At 36.7% G+C, this 21755-nt stretch overlaps 4 protein-coding genes, 1 long non-coding RNA gene and 1 other non-coding gene across 6 annotated transcripts; 3 read left to right on the top strand and 3 right to left on the bottom strand.

Moving 5' to 3' along the window:
* Positions 1–4872: 4872 nt before the first annotated feature.
* LOC148691063 (uncharacterized) lies at positions 4873–5466 on the bottom strand. The gene has a single exon (XM_088684590.1). It carries the CDS (start codon positions 5464–5466, stop codon positions 4873–4875), a length of 594 nt encoding a protein of 197 aa, XP_088540716.1.
* Positions 5467–6588: 1122 nt separating this feature from the next.
* LOC137711972 (L-Ala-D/L-amino acid epimerase-like) lies at positions 6589–10068 on the bottom strand. Its single transcript, XM_068451122.2, has 7 exons — positions 9409–10068; positions 8270–8380; positions 7972–8188; positions 7478–7811; positions 7291–7352; positions 7122–7194; positions 6589–6990 (listed from the first exon to the last, which is right to left on the bottom strand). Coding segments are annotated over exons 1-7 (1269 nt in total). The 5' UTR covers positions 9880–10068; the 3' UTR covers positions 6589–6989.
* A 2888-nt stretch (positions 10069–12956) lies between these two features.
* Positions 12957–14238, top strand: LOC137711967 (reticulon-like protein B9). The gene is made up of 5 exons (XM_068451118.2): positions 12957–13130; positions 13264–13444; positions 13536–13677; positions 13787–13856; positions 13962–14238. The coding sequence occupies exons 1-5, from the start codon at positions 13013–13015 to the stop codon at positions 14129–14131; spliced, it is 681 nt and encodes a 226-aa protein (XP_068307219.2). The 5' UTR covers positions 12957–13012; the 3' UTR covers positions 14132–14238.
* A 1529-nt stretch (positions 14239–15767) lies between these two features.
* On the top strand, positions 15768–17488 carry LOC148691062 (uncharacterized). Its single transcript, XR_015955822.1, has 2 exons — positions 15768–16085; positions 16994–17488. It is a non-coding gene; the product is annotated as an uncharacterized LOC148691062 (long non-coding RNA).
* Positions 16738–16818, top strand: TRNAL-CAG (transfer RNA leucine (anticodon CAG)). The gene has a single exon. It is a non-coding gene; the product is annotated as a tRNA-Leu (tRNA).
* Positions 17489–17883: 395 nt separating the features above from the next.
* LOC137713095 (uncharacterized) lies at positions 17884–21010 on the bottom strand. The gene is made up of 5 exons (XM_088684518.1): positions 20873–21010; positions 19868–20239; positions 19178–19573; positions 18553–18964; positions 17884–18360 (listed from the first exon to the last, which is right to left on the bottom strand). Exons 2-5 carry the CDS (start codon positions 20115–20117, stop codon positions 18159–18161), a joined length of 1260 nt encoding a protein of 419 aa, XP_088540644.1. The 5' UTR covers positions 20118–20239; positions 20873–21010; the 3' UTR covers positions 17884–18158.
* Positions 21011–21755: the final 745 nt, after the last annotated feature.

Genomic DNA, 21755 nt, shown 5'->3' with positions numbered 1-21755 from the left:
AGTTAATTTCATATTTTGAAAACTCATATTTGCTTTTCAAGAAGCCCTTCGTGCTAGCATAGTTAAAACTTTTTTTTTTTTTTTCCTTATGCGCTGATTTATTCAAAGTGAGTCGAATTTAAGACCTGTTGGTCTTTAATCATATCACAAAGCACGTGATGTTTGGAAAGAGAAAAAAGCGTCCGTAAATTATTTTCTTTGAATAAAGGCCACCTATATCCTCAATGATTGCTTCTGCGGTGAACTTAAAACTTTTTTTTTTTTTTTTGGAACACGTGAACTTAAAATTTTGATGTGTAAGAAAGTGGATCTTAAACTCAGCCTACAGTCTACAAGCATACCCACACTTTAAAAAGATTTTTCAGCGTGTTGAGAACGATTGGTACACTAAATATTATTATATAAGTAATTAGATATTTAAAAAAAAATTCAATCATTTGTATTATAACACTTAATATACCAAACTGTGTTTCTGACAAATTAAAAAATTTCTCAACACTTAGAGATTAAACCACCATGCGCCTTTCGGTGATGCCGATTTGTGAAAAAATTGGCAAATTTTAATCAAATGTTGCAGCCACCCCACATGCTTTAATCATTAATTTGACCATGCACTTGGAATTTTGCGTAATCATGCTTATAATCACTAATCATCATCACCATCCTTGATATCCGTAATGCAAATACTATAATTCATTTTTGAGCTCCTACAATCTGTGTGCATATTACTCATTGCAGTTTTCTCTTATAGCAGTTTTTCTCTAATACGGTTAACTGCTTTTACATTTATCAGTCTTGTCGATTGCCGAACCAATGCATATTAGTTGGCCGGCATCGCAACAATTGGATAACTACAAATGCTACAAATACAGCTAACCGCATCATGCATGTTTGCTTTGTAAATTAATGTAAGAGATTGGTGGTTAAAATGATCAGGTACATTGCACTTCAAAATTCACTTAGACGTGACAAAAATGAGTAGATGACTAGACTAGCACTTTTGGATTTAAGCGATTTTTAGGCTGTAGATGTTGTTAATAGGATCAATCTCACATCGAGTAAATGAGGGGTTTTGTTTGTGTTTATAAGTAAATTGAAATATTCTTCATACTGTCAATTAATTTTATGGTGAAATTCTCAACTTTTTCATGGTATTAGAGCAAGTTGTCATGTTTGTGAAACCTAACAGCCACGTAATTCAAGTCATCCGATTTGTGTTGTCCACGTAAGAGAACGTGTTAAGGATATCAATCCCGCATACGTGTAAAAAAAAAGGTGTAAAATCGGAAAGAGTTTGCTCTTTTGCCTTTGTAGGCGCTTGTTGTCTCTGTCTCTCTTTGAACTTTCATTTCATCTGAAATTTCCATCACAAGCTATCTCCAATTCCTTCTCTCTTGGTGGAAGACGAAGAAAATCCCTTAAATTTGTGAAAGAAAGCATCTCAATAGTGAGCTTTGATTCTGTGTGTGGCCGGCCGCATAAACTCTGTCGGCATGGCGATTCATAGAGGGACCGGGTGGTTCCGTAACCACCCAAGGTTTGGGAAAAACGCCTAGGAGGTCCTTCGAGGATCCTTCAAATGTTTCAGCAGGGAGGACCGTTCTATTTCTAGGGCTATATTGTTTAAGTAGTCTTATTTATGTTGTTAAACGCCATACAGTTGTAAGTTTATAGTCTAAGCAATTTCATTAAGGAAGGGTGAATAAGTTGAAGGCTTGCACCACACTCCTTGTGAAGAAGACGACCCATATAAAACTCTCTCTATTCATTTGAATGTCGTCGCTTTTTCATACTAATTTTTAATGGAACGGTACAAATTTTTTTAGGGAACGAATATAAAAAATTATTAGTGGACTCATAAATTGAAGAAACAGATTTTTTTTTTTTTTCTAGTATGTAAAAAAAGACGCTTACGGTTTAAACGATGTAACTTGTAATATTATCACCATACCTCTTACATTGGAACCCTTCGGCCTTAAAATTCTGAATCCGTCATTGTTTATCAGACATCAAAATTTCTCCTGTCCTAGATTATTATAGTAGGAAAGGGATCCTCTTCGGATCCCTTCCGCATAATCCACAAAGATCCAGGCCATTGAAATTTGATCCAATGGCTAAAGTTATTATAATTTTTAAAGCGAGCCCCTGTTTATAGTCGTTGAATCAAATTTTAATGGCCTGAATTCCCAAACTTGATGGATTAGAAAAAAGAGATCCGGAGAGGATACCTTTCGATTATGGTACATGCATGCCAATTGCCAAATAATACTAAAATCCCACCACTTTAAGTACATTGTGGGTTGCAGAGTGGTGGTAATTATCAAAGTAGTTGATGAAGAAAGCTCTTGAAATCGGCGTGAAAGATGAATGATTAGGAGAGTAGTGGGCTAGCGTGGGCATTCAAGGTCAAATTATGATGAGTGCTTGGCGATATGATTGTATGTGGGGCATTGAAATCATGGTTAATTAACTTGTTTAATTGTCATGCTCAACTGATAAGTGAGTGATATATTTTCCTACTTTGGTGAAGATCTGTCCTTTGATACTTGATAGATAGTGTCACAACAATGATAAGCTCACAATCATAAGCATTGACTGATTTAGAATTCGAACATCGGTAGGTCTCAATATTAAAGATTTAAGTTTTTATTTATAGAAACAGAGTGCGTAGAGCGCAAAAAAAATAAAATAATAATAATAATTTATTCACTGAGGCATTTCATCGAATATTAGTGGGCTTATTGTTGTCAGCCAAACCATGTTGTGCATATGTCAAGAGATGCAGCATGCCGAGTGCTGCTGAAATATGTCTAGCAGACGTTACATCAAATACTTGGTAGACACAATAATGACTCATACCAAACATTTAAAGAGTCCTCAAAAGATCTTCAGATGTATATTTTCCAAATTCTGAATAATCATGAGTTCACTTTGATCCCAATGTACATCTCCCCTTGATCACAAGTAATTCCACAAACATAAACCTCGTTTTTATAAATTTACTCGAAGAAAAACTGTAAACTCTAATAAACTTGTATCTAACCACAAACGGGGAAAATTCTTCGAGGAATCTTAATCTGGCATAGAACTTATTTTTGTCAAAGTTTTCAAAATCGAGTTATTAATTTATTACTTATCACATTAATATTATTTTAATTTAACTACATCTATAGTTTGAATGATGTTGAGTTTTACGACAAAAAAAACCATTCAGTATGTTGTAATTTATTACGTCAAATTTTCGACATGGGTCGAATTCTTCAACAAAATTCAAAAAGTTATATGTATTTTATGGTATGTGGTGTAAACTTCTGAACTGTGCTTGGATAGACTTGACTTTTGAAGGCCGAAGCACGTGTCATCATACCAACCTAAGCATAAACGCTCAATGCCATAAGAAACAAATAAAATGTTTTCGAGCAAAAGGTTAAATCTCACCGTTCGGAGCCAAGCAATTTAGACCCATCAAGAGAAGGAAAGAGATCTGGATGTTGAGGAAGAAATTTAGAGTATACAACTTTAACACAAATGTTAGAGAGACAATACAAGTAATTAAATTATTTGTATTATACACACAAAATATTACAACACAGAAACTCTCAAATATACACTTTAGAAGTAATGACACTCTCTTTCTAGAGACAAACTCTAGACCACTCACATTCCTCATAAGACTACTCCTACTTCTCACTCTCACTTAGTCTTCTTAATTGATTCTTACTTCTTCTTGGTTGGTCTTTTTTTTTTTTTTTTTGTTGATACAAATGGTGTGGATGCCTTCTCCTTTTATAGGCATGGATGGAACCTTGGAGAAGCATGGACACATCATGCTAAAGATATTTAGATAATTCCACTAACTTCCTAAGTTAGAATTATCTACACTAATCTTGCAAGTTGGTGGAAACCTCACCATTCTTCTAGACTCTTTCACCAACTTAAGAAACAACATTCTAATCCTTTCTACAAATGACTACTTTAACTTGGATAATCTAGATAACCAACTTTAGTGAATGTTCTAGAATTCTTTATTCTAGATTTTTGTAGGTCTTTCAATGAGATGGGGTTGATTTCTTTAACACTCCCCCTTAACACCATCTCATTATTCTCTTTATGCTGGGTTGACAATGCTTTATCTTGGACACCCATTTGCATGATATGGGTTTCACATCTCTTGCCCTTGCCATTGGATCCCAAGGTTGATTTTTCTTTAGCACAACATCTTCTTTGCCCAGATGTATGCCACTCGGAATTCTGTGACGCTTCTTTACACATCTCAGCTTCAACTGCTTCTTCCACTATGGCTGTGGTGGCGTATTTGTGATTTGGCTTCGGTATTCTCGTTAACCTCCGTAGTTGTGATTGTGGAGTTGATACTTCCACTTCACTAGGTCTTTCTTCTTCTGGTTGTTGATACACACCAGTTTGCCAAGGACCTTTAGGTACTTCTTGCTTGACATCGTCACCATCAAGCAATTCCTCGAGCTCATCTAGACTCGATTAGGTTTGGGCAACTTGGTCTTCCATTTCCTCCTGCAACGTATCTTCAATCTCTCTCAAGTCAGGCAACACCTTATTTTTTGAGCACCACCAAGAAGATGCGTCAGCGTCCTATTCTTCCTTCATAGCTAGATATGCTACGGTGTCCCAGTCATCTTCACTTTTATTCTCTGAGTTGGTAACATTATTCTCTGTAGGCTTTTTGAACTAGCACTCCTTCGCCATGTCGCCCTTCTTTCCACAATCGTAGCACTTGCCCTCAAACCTTTTATTATTATGGGACTAACCACGGTTGCCGTGATACTTTGGAGCTCCCCCTGGTCGAGAACTCCCTCATCCTTGATGACCTTTTTCCTTGTCACCATTTCTTTTAGATCAACCATCAGCATGCTGCTTAAAGCTACCTTTACTTTCGGTGTAGAGCACTTCATCCTTACCTTTTAATGAGACCCCTCTTATTTGCTTTGCTAAAGCTTCTTGATTGGCAAGCAAATTCTCAAACTTAACAAATGATGGTTGGGTTGGCCATCCTTGTACAACGGCAACGAAGCCTCGATATTCGAGTCTTAATCCATGGATAATTATTCTTTTTATCCTGGATTCTACAGTGGCAGCACTAGGATCTAATTCAGAAATTTCACGACAAATAAACTTTACCTTGTGGAAATATTCAGCAATCGTCATGTCTCGTTGGGCCACCGATAACAACTCGTTCTCGAGAAGCTGCAGTCTTGTATCGTTCCTCTTTTTAAATAGTGTGGCGAAGGTTTCCCACGCTTCTTTTGGTGTCTTGGCCTTCCGTTTGTGCTCCAACATGTCATCTTCAACTGTAGTTTTTAAGGCAAACATGGCCTTACCTGCCTTGATCTTCCACTTCCTCAAAGTGCTGTTGGTGTCTTCATCCGGCTGCGTAACTTCATTACCGCCAACGACATCCCAAAGATCTTGGCCTTGTAGGTAAGACTCCATGCACGTCACCCATGTGTTGTAATTTTTGTTGTTCAACTTCTTGATTCCTCCAACAACTTGAAGGTCTCCCATCGTGTCGGTAGAGCTTCGATAAGCCGAACAAGATTAACCAATAATCTTGCGAAGTACTAAACTTCTCATGACTCTTGAAAGCTTCACTATAAACGGTCCTTGATCGTACCTCTCTGATACCAATTGTTGGGGAAAAACTTAGAGTACACAACTCTTAACACAAGTGTTGGAGAGACAACACAAGTAAACAAATTACTTGTATTACACACACAAAATATTACAACACACAAACTCTCAAAGACACACTTTAGAAGCAATAACACTCACTTTCTTTCTAGAGACAAACTCTAGACCACTCACACTCCTCACAAGACTACTAATACTTCTCACTCTCACTTAGTCTTCTTAATTGATTCTTACTTCTTCTTGGTTGGTTTTTTTTTTTTTTTTTTGTTGATACAAATGGTGTGGATGCCTTCTCCTTTTATAAGCATGGATGGAACCTTGGAGAAGTATGGACACATCATGCTAAAGATATCTAGATAATTCCACTAACTTCATAAGTTAGAATTATTTACACTAATCTTGCATGTTGGTGGAAACCCCACCATTCTTCTAGACTCCACCAACTTAAGAAACAACATTCTAGTCCTTTCTACAAATAATTACTGTAACTTGGATAATCTAGCTAACCAACTTCAGTGAATGTTCTAGAATTCTTTATTCTAGATTTGTGTAGGTCTTTCAATGAGATGGGGTTGATTTCTTTAACATTGGCTCGTTAGTTTTTGTAAGATGGGTTAGTGGTATGGACTAATGGGAGCCGTGAGATTTGAAATGAGTAGTCTAGATTACTCAGTCCGTCGGATCCAGACTGCAAGATCTGAAGAGGATCTCGATTCCCGGTCGGAACTAATCTACAACCAGTTGCATGGTAAAATCTCTTGTAAGTGGGAATTGTAATTAGGGAAGCATCATTATCCGTTAAGTGTTCATTCAATGATTCATTTTCTTGTTCTGCAGAAGCCTCTGGTTCCTCTAAACAAACAGCCTACCGAGCTTCATATACTCTTTAATGGTAGAAAATAAACCGAAAATACGCCATTGAAGTTCTTCAAATGGTACAAGGATTATTATTCAGATTCAGAAGTTCTCTCACAAATACGATAGTAGCAGCATTCCTTCTGGGCACTGACATACATAATTCAAGAGCGATATCTAACGAAATATTACACAAGGTACAGCAAGACGTGACGAATGGAAGTTCAAAAAAAATAGGGGGGGCAAATAGACTCAAAAATGGATCCACATTGCCTACTTACACAGATCAATCAGCTAAGCAATTATTTACAATGCGTGGAAATTTGCAATGCCGAATGCTGTTGTGGTCTATGAATTCAAATGTTTCATCTGAAAAAATACGACAGTATTTGATGAAGCTCCATTCCGGGGAGCTTTTTCTCCGCCATCAGATGCTGCTCGGAGTTCAAATTGTTGAGTTGCAAGCTTCGTCTGTGCAGATAGATCGACATGGTTAGAGTGACAATGGATAACAATGAACTCCTCGTTAGTTGCATTTGCAATAACATTTCTCCGACTGAGAGTTGGAAACAGAATCAGATTGCAAAGATTTTGCGACTTACCAAGCAATATTGTCCCAGTGCAGAAATCCACCATGGCCTCTAGCATTTCTGAACTTATAAACCGCACCCGAAACTAGCCACAAAACGGAAAAACATAACCAATTGCTCGATGTTAAGCATAAATTACTGATGGCAAAATGTCTTGAAAGTTACAGAGAAATGGCAATACCTTCATAACCCTCCAGAACCGGATCTTCTGATAGCAGCAAGGGCGTGTCTAGGTCAACAAACCTGTACAGAATACAAACACTTACTGAAGGATTTGGAAATAGAAAGCGAAAGAATTTTGGGAAACCAACAAAACCAGCAGGAAATGCAAACGATTTATCTTTTATGGAAAGGATAACGATACTTACTTAAAGCACCCCATGCCAGCAGCAAGATGGCCAGCAAAACCCATGGCCAGTCTAGTCTCAACCATACCACCAATCATCAAATTCAATCCCGCTGCCCTTGCTAACTCGATGATTTCAAGGGCTCGAAGAACCCCAACTTTAGCAAGTTTAATGTTAATTACATCGGCAAGATTTTCTTCCACTATTTTCTTAACATCAGCTAAACTTCGACAGCTCTCATCAGCTGCAACTGATACTCCATATTTGTCTTTCGCAACGCGGTAAACATTTCCGAGGCCTTTCCAATCATCTCTATGGACCGGTTGTTCGAAGAGAAGAGGACTCACTCCCACCTCTGAAAGGTAAAAAAAAAAAAGAACAAGAAAATATTTCAGAAACTCATTTGTAGGTTTTCACCATGAGTTTTTTGTTTACTTTTCTAAGGGAAATCAATATGCTGTTTGCAGACACACAGGCTAAAAATGGTCACTTTGCCTTCTCTCCGCATCATTTACCATGTAATTTATCAAGAACTTGGATAGCTTCGTTGGAGTTATATCCTTCGTTAGCATCCAAGATAAAATAGCAATCGGGGTGAACAACACGTATAGCTTGAAGGACTTCTATGTCTGAATTCAAATTCTTTCCCACCTTAAGCTTTAAAGTTTTAAATCCTTCTTCACGGTACTTTGAAGCCAATGTAGCAGCTTCTGCTGCAGAAACAATCGGAATCTGCGCATATAAAGTTCAGTCTACTTTTCACTGAATAAAGCAAAATTTTAACTGCCAGAGTTACTTGAACAAGAGCTTAACTGTTATATCAGTAGTTATGCTGTTTGAAGCTCCACCAAACAGTCTCCACAAAGGGACACCGATACTCATAGAAACTGCATCAATTAACGCCATCTCAACTCCTGCCCTAACCTTCATTGCAATTCAGCGAAATAAGATTTCGGAAAACCTTAATAATGCTATTACATAAAGACATCAAATTGCTAAACAAGTGCTGCTGATTTTCATCAATAATTGCATATGATTCGCGTGATCAGGATAAAAAGGCCAATCAAAACGCTGACTTGAGCAAACCAAGTTTTGTACACTAGTCCCACCCCAACTCGGCTAAAGCCTAAACGTTACACAGTTGGGGTGCAAAATGTAAACTTTCCTGGAACATCACTCTAACAACTACTCCTATTTCCTCCATTATTTTCCCCTACATTTTCTCAGCAAACAAACAAAGGATAAGATCTTTATACCCAAATTCCAACTACATTCAACACAAAAATTGTTCAAATCACCAAACAACCAAACCCAATCAAAATACAATACTCAAACACCAAAACCAACAAATAAACCATTTAATCTAACAACTACTCGCTTCCACTTCTCTCTTTTCCTACATTTTCTCAGTAAACAAACAAAAAGATAAGACTTTTACATCCCAATACCTACTAAATTAAAAGCAAAGTTGTTCAATTGTCAAACACCAAAACTAACAAATAAACATATAAAAAAGTGTAAACTTTCCCTACAAGGACATCATACTGCTAAACAAATTCTGCTGGTTTTGAACAAAAACTGCATAAGATTCGCGTGTTCGATCGAAAAGCCAATCAAAATGCTGACTTAAGCAAAACAAATTCTCTACAAAGCCAATAAGAAGGTAGTTCTTAAAGCAAAGGAAAAACTTGCTCACAATAGTCACACTCAACTCAGCTAAGTCTGAACTTTCGCGGGAAAATCATTCACTCTAACAACTACTCCCACTTCCTCTATCCTTTTTTCCTACACTTTCTCAGCAAACAAACAAAAGATAAAACTTTTCCACTCAGAGTCCTACAAAGTTATCCAATTCCAGCTAAATTTAACTGCAAAGTTATCCCATATCACAGTAAAAAGTAAAAACCCAATCATGTAAGTGTAAAAAGTAAACTTTCCACTCATATACTCACAGAAGCAAACTCATGTCCAGGAAGAATTCCACCAATCTCCCCCAAAACCGAACCCAACGTCATCGCCGGACTTCGAAGCAAGAACTCGCAAGCTTCCTTAGCCTTGACCATGGCAGTATGCTGATCCTCTGCAGTTACAAAGGGCAAAATCGGAGTTTCACCCCACCCCACGCACCCGTTACTCAACTCAACCCGGACCGCCACATTCTCCACCCTCTCCAGCCGCGAAGTCGCAATCGTGAACGGCGCAGTCAGCGGCACGTTAAGCGGCCGATTCTCTGCTCTCTGCACGTTCAACGTGAACGTCTCGAGCAGACTGCTGAACCCAAAAGTGGTAGGGGTGGCCAGAGCCATTTTTGGGGTGAATTTTGAAAAGGGTTTTGGTTTTCTGGGGTTTCGAGCGGAATGAGGAGCAGAGCAGAGGAGCAGAGAGCTGAACGGTGAGTGGAGAGAAAACCCAACTGAGCCCATTTGATTGGGATTCGTGGTGTTTGCTCTTTAGCTACGGATTTTCGCGGTTCTGACTTCTGCAGAACTCTGATTGGTTTGTGAGGAGGATCTGCATATCTGCACATGTTGTTCTTGGTTGCTTAGAACTTTAGCAGAGCAGAGTACGACCGGAGGCAAATTTTTTTAATTCAAATTTCGATGTTTTACTAAATTTTTTATGTCCGATTATTAATTATTTAAGCCAATCTTTGTCCTTATTCTTTCTGTGCTGACGAAAGTGGCGGATGCATGTGTGTTTCCCTGGTTTTTTTTCCCCCAGCAAACTCGTGTCGTATAAATTTTTTGAAATATGAGATGTAGTGTTTTATTTTGTTTTAAAATTTTTATTTAAAATTATAAATATCAAAATCTAATTGTTAAAACGCAGGGTTTATTTTCTTTAACAAAAAAATTTAAGGTGGGGAGAGCTGCTCAATTTCAGAGCCAGAGCAGGGTTTATTTAAAATTATAAATATCAAAATCTAAATGATTCTGGCATTACAAAAACGGGTTGCAAGTAGTGTTTCAATCTTTTCTTTTCTAGGTAAAAGAGCCATATCTTTGAAAATTTGTTCGAAAAAACCCAAATAATTCTTTAAACTTATTAAAAATTATCAATTTCGTTTCCAATATAAAATTCAAATTTATTATATTCAATTTCTCGTTAATTAAGTTAATAATATCATTTTTTTTCTCTTATAAGCTCTTAATATTGCACACATATAGCAAATCTGATTGTCTTTTCAAAATTAACTCTATACAATGCTTTTTCTAAAAAAAAAAAAAATAAGTTGTCAATGAGTTTAACAACTTATTTTCAAAAAAAAAGAAAAATTGTTTAGCTGCTTAGTTTTCACCTAAGTAATGATCCAGTACTAAATCGACAGAATACCCTATTCGGTCCAATATTCCTCGCCTAAGTGTGTCCCTTCGATGTGCCCAAAGGTACTTTGTGTGGTTGTGGATTAGAAGTGTTATTAAAAAAAAAAAAAAAATCTTAGATGTGTTAATTAAATTTATTAACTAATTTCTTATCAATAAAAAAGACTAATCAATTAATTGGTCTTTGAGTATGAAGTTGACATCCCGGCAACGACGTTAATTTCTTGATGGAGTTTTTTACCACCTGCAAAAGTAGGGATAAAAATATTTGCAAGAGTACAAAGTTATCGTAGTATAGCAACTTAAGCAATGTCGTTTTTTACAGGAATTGAATGAATAATTTATGTTAAACCCAAATCTTAATTAATTATTTGAAAACAGAGTTTAGAAAAGGGTGATTTTATGACCCAAAATATTAAAAACAAATTTAATTAAAAATAATTAAATAAATTGGGAAAGTAAAGAAAACAAAAGAAAATAGTTTGAAAATCTATTTAAGCACTAAGATTCCGCCATCACTCTAACAATCTTACGTAATTCTTCCAATTACTTATGAATTACCCATGCATATTTTGAAAGTTAGGTTTTCCTAAAGTATGCCCTACTTGAAACCTCCAACATAGAACATATATCTAACATGCAACCCGTCCATGGTGTCCATATCGAATGTGAACATGCAAGATTCATTAAGTTTTGTGAAAACCTTTTGAAAAACCATATAACCCTTAAGACGTGTCGTCCATCTTAAGAAGTTACACGTATTAATCACAAGAAGCCTTAGTCAATTCTAGGGACAGTCCTCCGCCAGAATTGCATCAAATTACTTTTCTAAATATCCTAATGGTGGCCAATCATGAAGACAATTAGATGGTTTCAAACACGATGATTAATAACTCAAAACCTACATGCATAATATCATAAGTAAATTGAAAAGAAACTACATATTCTTGCTAAGGCTCGTGACATCGTCCTAGCAAACAGAATTAGTTACGCACAATCATAAAACAAAATATTATTAAGAACATGGATATAAAACACCTTGTAGGTAAAAAGTTCGAAATTCTCCAAAAATAGTATGTGCGTTCTCTTCTCTCTCCCTTTGTAAAATCCCTAATGGCTAAAAAGCCTTATTTATACTAGTACAAAATAAAATCCTTACTATAAAAGGTCTTCTAAAAACTAGGAAACATAATAACTTTGAAACTAGGAAACATAATCTTGATCAAATATGGGAAATCTGCCCTACCACAAATCAACCACATTTCTGGATCAGGGCTCCAAAACATGGCCAAAACGGCTAGAATTAAAACTTGAGATGTCCCGAACATAATTGCACAAGGCCTTAGACCCAAAAGACATCATTTTGAATGCCAAAAAGCCCAAATAAGTCCAAAACATCAGTTTGACAGCATTGCAAAAAAGTCGAATGACACACAAACATACTCCAATTGTAATCACTTCAAGTTGAAAGACACACGAGCATCCTCCCATTGTAATCATTTCAAAATTCATCCATTTCATCACTTTTTGCTAAAAAAGAAGTTGAATGCCCTACATTGAAAATATAAGTCAAAGTTATCAAATTTCTCACAAAATAACTAATAAATTAATACTAAAATTAGAATAAAATATATAATATATTATCATTCATGAGTAGGATAAAGTTGCCAAAAGAACAAAATATGAATGAATGATTAATTTATGGGGCTGATCGACAAAGTTGTAGAGCTTTGGCATTTCCTGCTTTGCCAATAGTGCTCTCTCTCGCAAAAAAATAAAAAATAAAAACACTAGAAACTACATTTTGAGTTTCTAATTATTGTTGAGCCAACTTGATTAATACAAAAGTGTGTCGAGTTAATTGGTCAAAGCAGTATGTTCGTCTATTTTAGTAAGTACAATTCTCTCTTACAGCAGATTAAGTTAATTTAGAATAACACTTTGTAAAAGTTTGATGAAAACGTTTGCTGGAGGCATCGATTAGGAGAACTAGTCATCCAAGACAAGATCAGTACTATTCTTTTCCAATTGTATCTAGCGGGCATGCAAAGCAACCTTGAAAAATATTTGAGCTAATTCCCCAAGCCATTCCTTACTTTATACAAGCTTACTTGGCCACCAAGCTTAGAACCCCTCACATAAATCACGATCATATTTAAGTTGGTGATGATGAACATGTATCATCAATTAACAACTCTCATACAAATAATTAAGATTAATCAACTCAGAAGGTATGCATAGAAAGTCGGGATTAGTGTATTCGTCCGATTCTGATGACAACGGTGAAATCCGTAGTGCAAAGTTATTCGGACGTGAAAGGCCGATTCATCATGTTCTTGGAGGCGGAAAAGGTATGTATTGTTCATTTAAACTGGCATGCATGCTAAAACCCTAATTGGTGATCTACTAATTACCCTTGGTCATATGGGGATGAATTGAACCTGAAAGATCATAGATTAGTAATTAATCGCATTAATCTTGCAGTTGCGGATGTGTTGTTGTGGAGGAACCGAAATGTATCAGCTGCGCTTTTGGTTGCCATGACGGTAATCTGGTTTCTTTTCGAGGTTGCCGAGTACAATTCCGTGACACTCCTTTGTCACATTTCGATTTCCACATTGTTGATAATCTTCATATGGCGTACGGCTGCAGAAATATTTGGATTGTAACGTTCTTGATCTCATTCGCTAACTAACTCTTATGATATCAGCTTTAGTTTTATTTAAATTGATTAATTAACAAATTAATCTACGCAGTCGGCCGCCTATGATACCACAAATGATATTACATGAAAACACATTCAGACAAGTAGCTTCCACTGTCCATAAAAGATTAAACCACTTCATATCAAGGGTCCTTGACGGTGCAAGTGGAAGAGACTTCCCGTTCTTCTTCTTGGTATATTCGATTTTTTTCGACTAATTAGCAATCAATTACCGCTTTTGATTAATGAATAAACTTTGTACCAATTAACAGAGTTGACCACTCATTCTCTCTACATTTTCAGACAATCATCTGTCTCTATATTTTGTCTGTGATCGGAACCTATTTCAGCTCTCTGAATCTTCTTTACTTGGGTAAGAAGTTTTATCATCTTGTTCTATATAATTTATGTGTGTGTGTATACGTATATGTAAAGGAAGGGTTAACTGATTGGCGCTCTTGCTTGCTTGCAAATGAAGGGTTCATCTGCTTGGAAACGCTACCATTCCTCTACGAGCGATTTGAGGAAGATGTTGATCATTTAGCCGGAAAAATCAGCAGAGAGATAAAGAGATCGTACAGAAAATTTGTTTCTCAGTTTCTCAACCAAATTCCTAGAGGTCCAGTGAAAGACAAGAAAATCAGATGAAACTTTCCGTGGACTATTTACACCATGGAACACATGTATCACTCACCGTGTGAAGATTTGTGTAAATAAAAAACATTATATATATATATATATATAACTGTATAATATATGTGTGTGTGTCTCAGTATATCACTACATTGATTCCATTTGATTTGTTGATCACTTTAGCCTTCGTGAAATGGTTCCCACCTCCCATTTTCTTGGCTGAAACGGAAAACATTTCCCGATCAAGTAAATATATATCGAATTTCGTACGAAAAAGGTCAAATTGAGCCGTCCTAGTTTGCACACTATTGACACATGCATGCACGATGCAGCAGAAGCAAGGGCCACCTGGATATATACAGTGCTGCTTCCTCAAGCTCTCTAATATCTGCTCCACTAATAATTGTAATATTTTTAAGTTAATGGATCATATTTGGATTCTTAAACATGACTGCTGACTAGATATGACACCACAGTGTAAATGTAGTAATTAAGTGGGGCTCTCTAAGATGGATCTCAAGATAAGGGCAAATCATTTTGAGTTTAAATACTTAATGGGATACCATTCTTTCTAGGCTCTAGCTAGAGATTAGATTTGGACTAGTTTTAGCCTTCCCAAGTCAAAATCTCAAAAAAGGTATATTTATCTTGTCTTAAATTATTGTACATTATTGGAAGATGATGGCCATTTGGTGATGATGATCCCTATGGAAGTGCTGAGTGCAAATTGAATAAAGTGGAGGTTTTACTATGCATCAGTGTATGAAATGAATAAATATTGTATTAGATATTTAGTGAAATTTGCAAGCTTCGATTAAAATATTTAATCTAGCGGTTCATCAAAAACTCATTGGTGTACTTTAAAAGGTCAGAGTGTAGAAAACACATGTACTAATGCATTACTATTACAGTGAATGATATGCTTTGATTCCAACATTTTAATCTAGTCGTTCATAAAAATAGGGCATCACATACACTAGTGTACGAATGTATGATATGCATTAGTATTACAATGGATGGTTGGGTTTGTATGTTTGATTAAAAGACTTCAATCTGCCTGTTCATAAAAGCATTGTCTCATACATATAACGGTGTATTGTAGAAGTTTGGAGAACAGAAAAGACAACAACGATTTGGCTGTCACTATCTCTGATGACAATTCAACTTCCATACATATATATGATAAACATCGTGACAAGGCCAGAGTGGGATGTGAATGCAATTCCAACAGCCCACCATCATAATTTGTAGTGTCAAACTCTGATTTCTGCTGTTTTTGCCTGCCAATTCTACTACGGCAAACGGACAAGAATTGTCTGCCCTCCCGTGTCCTTCTGTTTGTATAGTCACGGTTAAGCCACGTCAACATTTTATATTACTATTCACTTTTATCTTATTATCTCTATAAAAAAAACAATATAAAATGTTGATGTGGTTTAATTGTGACCACACAAAATAGGAAGGTACGGGAGGGCAGACAATCTTGTCCACGGCAAACACACCAATTAGGATAATCACGTACAAAAAGTTAAAAAGTAAACACGCGCACACACAGATCCCACTAAGAACAAATCATTCTACTTGGAATATTGACTTTAGAACAATATATTATTATTAATTCAAGAAGCCTATGTATAAAGAGAGGGATGTTTTTGCTAGGGCATTTTCATTCAACAACTTGTAACACACACAAACACAAGAGATAAAAAATACTAGATGGTGAGAGTATGGGGAGAGATAAGTATAACTGATGGTGGTGGTGCTAACTGGTTAGTGTTGTGGGCAGCTTTTCTCAGCCTTTGCATCGTCTCCACCGTGGTTTTTTCGTGTGCAGGTGGTGTAGGCAAAGAGAAAACCACAGCAACCGATACAGAGTACTACGGCGGTGGATGCGCTGCCGGCTGCGGCGCAGCATGTGGTGCATGAAATATCCATCTCTTTACAATATCTAATCATTAAAGTGCGAGAGGTTTGCAACTTCCAAAATTAATTTAGAGAAAATATATTAGATTTAACTTCTTAGTCAAGTTTTGTATCAATTGACATTGTAACCCCATTCAACAATACAGAAGTGATCAATTTCGTTGCTATTTGCATCAGTCTTTCCTTATTATCTTGAATGCCGTAGACTATTAATTATATGCACATTGTAATGGGGAATTCGGTTTGATGGTTGGGAAATATTGAAGTCGCGAGAGATTGCAACTATAAGGCATATCTTTGAAGACAAAAGTTGGTTTTAGTTTGAAGGGTTCGATTGAAAAGACTTAATTTTGGTTTGGGTATTGCGTGTTTGTTTGGGATTGCTTCTTGAAAGGTTAAAAACACTTTTTAATATTTAAAAGTGTTTTTTACTCTCGTTTTTCTAGGCTTAGAAATGATTTTTAGACAAATATTTGTCAGATGCTATTTCGAAAAGTAATTGAATTTTAATAAGAAAAGTGAACAAACAAATTTTTTAACTTCTTACCCACCTCGTATTAATCATGTTATTTATATTTGATTTATTTAATTTGATGACTTAAAAGAAATAGGGTATGAGAAACTAAAAAATAAGTATTGGAATCATTGGGGGATTTGAATAAAGTAAAACATGACAAGTGTAGACATTTGCTAACCGTGTCAAGATGGCCGAGTTGGTCTAAGGCGCCAGTTTCAGGTACTGGTCCGAAAGGGCATGGGTTCGAATCCCATTCTTGACAAAATATTTTTTTATTTTTTTATTTTTTTTTCAATCTACATTTCAATTTATTCATAAATAATTCGAATTTCCTTTCAACTTATTCATTAATTTGAAACATCATGTGTTCGACATCCCAATAAAATGATAGTGTAAATTACTGATATAAACTTAAATTAACGTTTTGTATGCTGCAGTGTGGACTTTTTGAGTTGCCATGGAGTTTTACAGCATGTAGTACCACTATGTGCCTTACCAGGCATAATATCCAAATCAATGTCCGAAAACGAAGAATAAGATGTGTACACTCTCTTCCCAGCTGATCCACAATCGCAGTGCCTTACGTGCTGCGCCACGTGCGATCCAACCTTGCACGGTACCTTGATGCAACACCAGACAACGGTTAAAGGGCAAGAAATGCACAGGCACTGCAGAGAAACTCGGTCGCTTTTCGCTCCATTTCGCCTTTCGTCCATGCGAAGAAGTGTAACTAGAAACAGAACGAGAATTCGAAGGCCTTCCAGTGTCTATCTTGCTTCGTTTGGCATCTAAGGATTCGTTCAACCTAGCTTAATGTTTGCTGTTACTCCTTTTCTAAGGTTGCATCAACTTGGTGTTAGGGGTCGACTTCTTTATCTTCCTTTTTCCTCTTTTCTGTTTTACTTTCTGTACAAGCTTTTCACTTTTTATCATCTTCGTAGTGCACTTGCAATATGCTCCGGCCGCCTTCCAGGGTGCTAGGGTCGTCAAGAACCAACTGCCTGGAATATCGGAAGGCAAAGCAAAAGGGGGAACTGCGCGCCGTTCCAGGACCAGCGGGGAGGGGAGGGAAATGAAAGGCAGAAACCTTCTCAACCCTACGATGGTTCAGGTTTCTTCAACTTTTCCCAGTTTTAACGCCGGATGATGTTATTCATAAAGTAGCAGAATCTTATTTCAAACCTATCGTTATGCATCAACGAAGAAATATTAAAGACTCGGATTCCAAATTGAAGATAATCTATTTTCCTGGTGGAAGCAAAGTTATGAAGCAACTCAACGGTAGTACATTAAGCTAACAGCGAAAGATCTCGCCGAACCAGAAAGATGTTTAAAAGCATTGCACATAAACTTCAAAACAACACTGATCTTAACAGGTTATACATCCATGTGAACTTTTCAAGGACTAGAAGGTAAAGCAAACGACTGCCAACAGTAGCAACTAGCAAAATGTATCTATCCGTGCACCAAATATCCATTTGGGGGTATAGACTATTGCAAAATAATAACCTTGGAGCGGGGGTCAACCAATTAAAACGCTGAATGTCAAGAAAATGTCATCCCAGATCAAGAAACTTATTTGAGCTGCTAGAATTCAAAATCTCAAGCAGGTACTGCGCTCTTTCCTTGCAATCTCATGGTCTTGTTGTGCAGCCTCTCCATGAATGCGGGATTTGCTCTTAATCTCTCCTTGACATACGAAACTCGAGCATCCTCAGCCAGTTTGTTAGCCTTCCCAGCTTCCTCAATAAGGGAAAGAAGTGTCCTAAGGCAATCCTTTCTATTTTCTTCTCGGTGTTCAAACCTTCACATGAAATTACGGAAATGCTAGTTCAGTTCAAGTAATAAAATACACAATCAAGAATACCATTTTGTAACTTGGAAGTGTTAGGATACAAGCACAGCGCTCTGAACAACAATCAACCACTCTAAGAACTCCCAATTAATAATGAAAATGATAATAAAGAAAAAGGGATGCAATTTCTGGTTGACTTACCTCTCACTAGTAATTGTAAGCTCATCTTTCCCTGGATTGTACCGCTTTCCAACCAAGTCTCTGAGCCGACGGAATTGATGCTTTGAAAGCCCGAGTTCTTTCACTGTAACAGACAGTTTCACTTTTCTATTCTTGGGATGCCAGGAATCACCACCAGGAGCAAAGACTACCCGTGTTTGCCACCTAAGGATTGGCCCTTCGCCTGGTGGGTCGGCTAGATCCTTCTTGTCAGGCACATCAGCCTCATCAAATTGTGGGGGGCCGTCGGCTTCCATCTTCTGCAAATAGTCCATGACAATCTCATCCTCAAACTCCTTGAACAACTCATAAGCTTCTTCAGGTTGAAGCTCCCCTCTTTCACACTTATCCCCTAAGTCATTGAACTTCTCTTCTACCTTCCTTTTCATGTCATCTGAAGAAGACAAATTATATTACACATTATTCAAAACAAAACAAAGAAAACGCAGGTTTGAATCAAAAAATGCAACTTCGGTGACATTTAAACACTTCGGTAAATTTGAACACTTTGTGGGCAGATGCCGAATTGTCATAAAGCTTAACACGTACAGATGCCTAAATGTCATAAAGTTTAACACACAAACATCCAGCAACAATATGTGTATACCTGGCAGGAGCTTATCCCAGCTAAGCATATCCTCGAGAATCGCCTCACACTCCTTTGTATCCTTCATAATCCCGTGCTTAATTGCATCCTCAACAATATCATCCCACTTCTTGGCATCCATGTTGAAGTACTCATCTTTTGACATCCTATTCATGACCATATCCTTTGCATTATACAAGTCATCAATCTCTTCATCCGTGTCATACAATTCCTCAAAATCCGATTCAAACTCTTGGTCCTTAACATCATCCAATGGCTGCATTTGCAATTCATCTATCAGCTCATCATCTGTTTCCTCGTGCTTCCCAGTCAATCTCCTCTGCAGAATCGCTTCAAGTATCTCAGGGAGCGCCTCCTCATCACCCTTAAAATATTTATTTATCCGCTCCTTCAGCTCTATAAAAACCAAAAACGAAAATTTCAAATCACCTTGGTTCTTAGCTTTATAAATTTAGAGGGCAAAAGAATATAAGTTACAAATGTCACTTAAATTCAACAAATTTGTCCCTCCCTGGCACTAAACACTGAACCCAATTAGCCAAAACATTAAACTAATCCAATTTCCATCAAATTATTCACACTTTCATCATATCAAATGAAAAAATTACAGACCCAGAACCCCAAAAATCCACAAGATCAAAACTTTAATCTTTGGTAACAAAAAACTTGAAAAAATAAGAGTTGGGTCACCTTTGTTATTGACGTCCTTGACTTCGACGGAGGCATCTTTCTTTTTGGTTGGGATCAAGCTCGAATCAGCAGCCGGATTGGGGCCTTCGGCGGAGGAGTCGCCGTCTGAGGAGAAGAACCGGCTGAGCAGGGACCGAGTCGAACGGGCGAGTGGGACGAGTGAGGGGGTAGGATTTGGGATGAATGTTTGAGGAGAGAGAAGGCGATTGCGAGTGCAGAGAGAGAGATTGCTCAGCAGAGTTCGTCTCATGGTTCTTTCTCTGTCTAGGGTATATCAAAAGTTGGGATTTTTGGTTTCCTGTAAAATGCTTTGCTTTCTTTCCATAATTTTCCGAGTTTTTGCAGCTGAATGCTTTTTCCCTTTTTGCCCAACTGAAAAATGAAATCTAAAAGTAATAAATACAAAAACCCCTTTGTGTAAGAAGGGTAGATGAGTCATTTTGTATGGAAATCTACTTATTTTAGCAATTTTAATCCAAGGTTGGTTAGATTTTGTAACTCATCACAACGGCCAAATTATTTTTCAGGTTCCCTAATTATTTATCTTTATCACGCCCTTGTTTTAGACTAACAATTGACATGGAGATTACAAATTGATAAATGACTGGTGGAATCAGACTCTGCACTCACAATATATTTAGTGCTGCAATCTACAAGCAACAATCATCATTTGGGTCTCTTTATTTGGCTTGTTAAATGTTACTTTTAAGATTTTGGTAACGAAATATTTGACGTGTTTATAAAAGAAATAATTTTATTGTGAATAATTATAGGCAATTTTTACTTTGATAATCTTCCTTTTTTATCAATTAGTTTTGTTAGTGAGGAATAACTTGAGATGTCCCGGATGTTCCGGTTTAAATTTATTTTTACTAATTTTGTTCAATTAGTCTTAAATTAATCAAACTGCGATTGTTATTTGCCAAAATATCAGAGAATAGCAAAACAGACATAAAAATTTCCCAGAAAACCCAAAATTTATAGTTCTCAGAAAATCTGAATTACCTTCGTTACTGAGACATCATCGTCTCCTGCACCATTGGAAGCCTCTTTCGTTTGCGATGGTGACTCGGTCGAGTAGAAGCTGAGTCTGGGCCGAGTCGAAGCAGCGAGTGGAGGGCCGAGTTGGGCTTTAGAGACGGACATTTCTAAGCAGGGATACTGATAAAATGGAAGAAGAAGAAGAAGACAGAGTTATGTGGGCCTCTCGTCGGACTTGGACCATCAGGCCCAAATGAGTTACAGGCTTTGAGTGGGAGAGTTGGACATAATATTGGCTTCTCTTTTTTTTTTTTTTCCTCTCTTCCTTCTTCTTATTTGACAAGGAACTGATTTTCGAACATTTTTTTTTCTTTGGCACGTTTTGTATTTCTGCTCTGAGTTATTCTGTAATTAGTCAAATTTAGAGGCTAAAAATAAACATTAGTGTACTTAACGGAAAAAAGTGTCCATAAAAACGCAAAAAAGTTTTTTTTTTTTTTTTTTTTTTAGCCGAATCTGGTAGTGTGGGTGTGTAACTAAACAAAATTTAGGGAATTGACAGATTAAAGTGTTCGTGTCAGTTATATGTTTTATTGATACAGCTTCTCATCTATGCAGTTTCACTTTTTCCATTGTTAAAAGAAATCCGAGTTTGAATCTAATTCCGTTATTGATCAAAATTCTCAATTGTTTCATTATAAAAAAATAAAAAAATAATCCATAAAAAATTATTTTAACAAAAATCACTAATCTATGATTAATATCTATTCTTTTTTTCTTTTTTTCTTTTTTTTTATTTTTTTTATTTTTTTTCTCTCTTGAAATTTAAATATGTGTATTGAATGTGGCATGAGTCACACAAACTCGCTATCTTATTTTCAATTCAATTGACATCATTGCATGTAGT

Source organism: Pyrus communis, chromosome 14 (genome assembly GCF_041283825.1).
Source record: "Pyrus communis isolate YQ-2024b chromosome 14, ASM4128382v1, whole genome shotgun sequence".
NCBI lineage: Eukaryota > Viridiplantae > Streptophyta > Magnoliopsida > Rosales > Rosaceae > Pyrus > Pyrus communis.
Note: the sequence above shows the minus strand (reverse complement) of the source record. Positions and strands in the feature narration are given on the sequence as shown.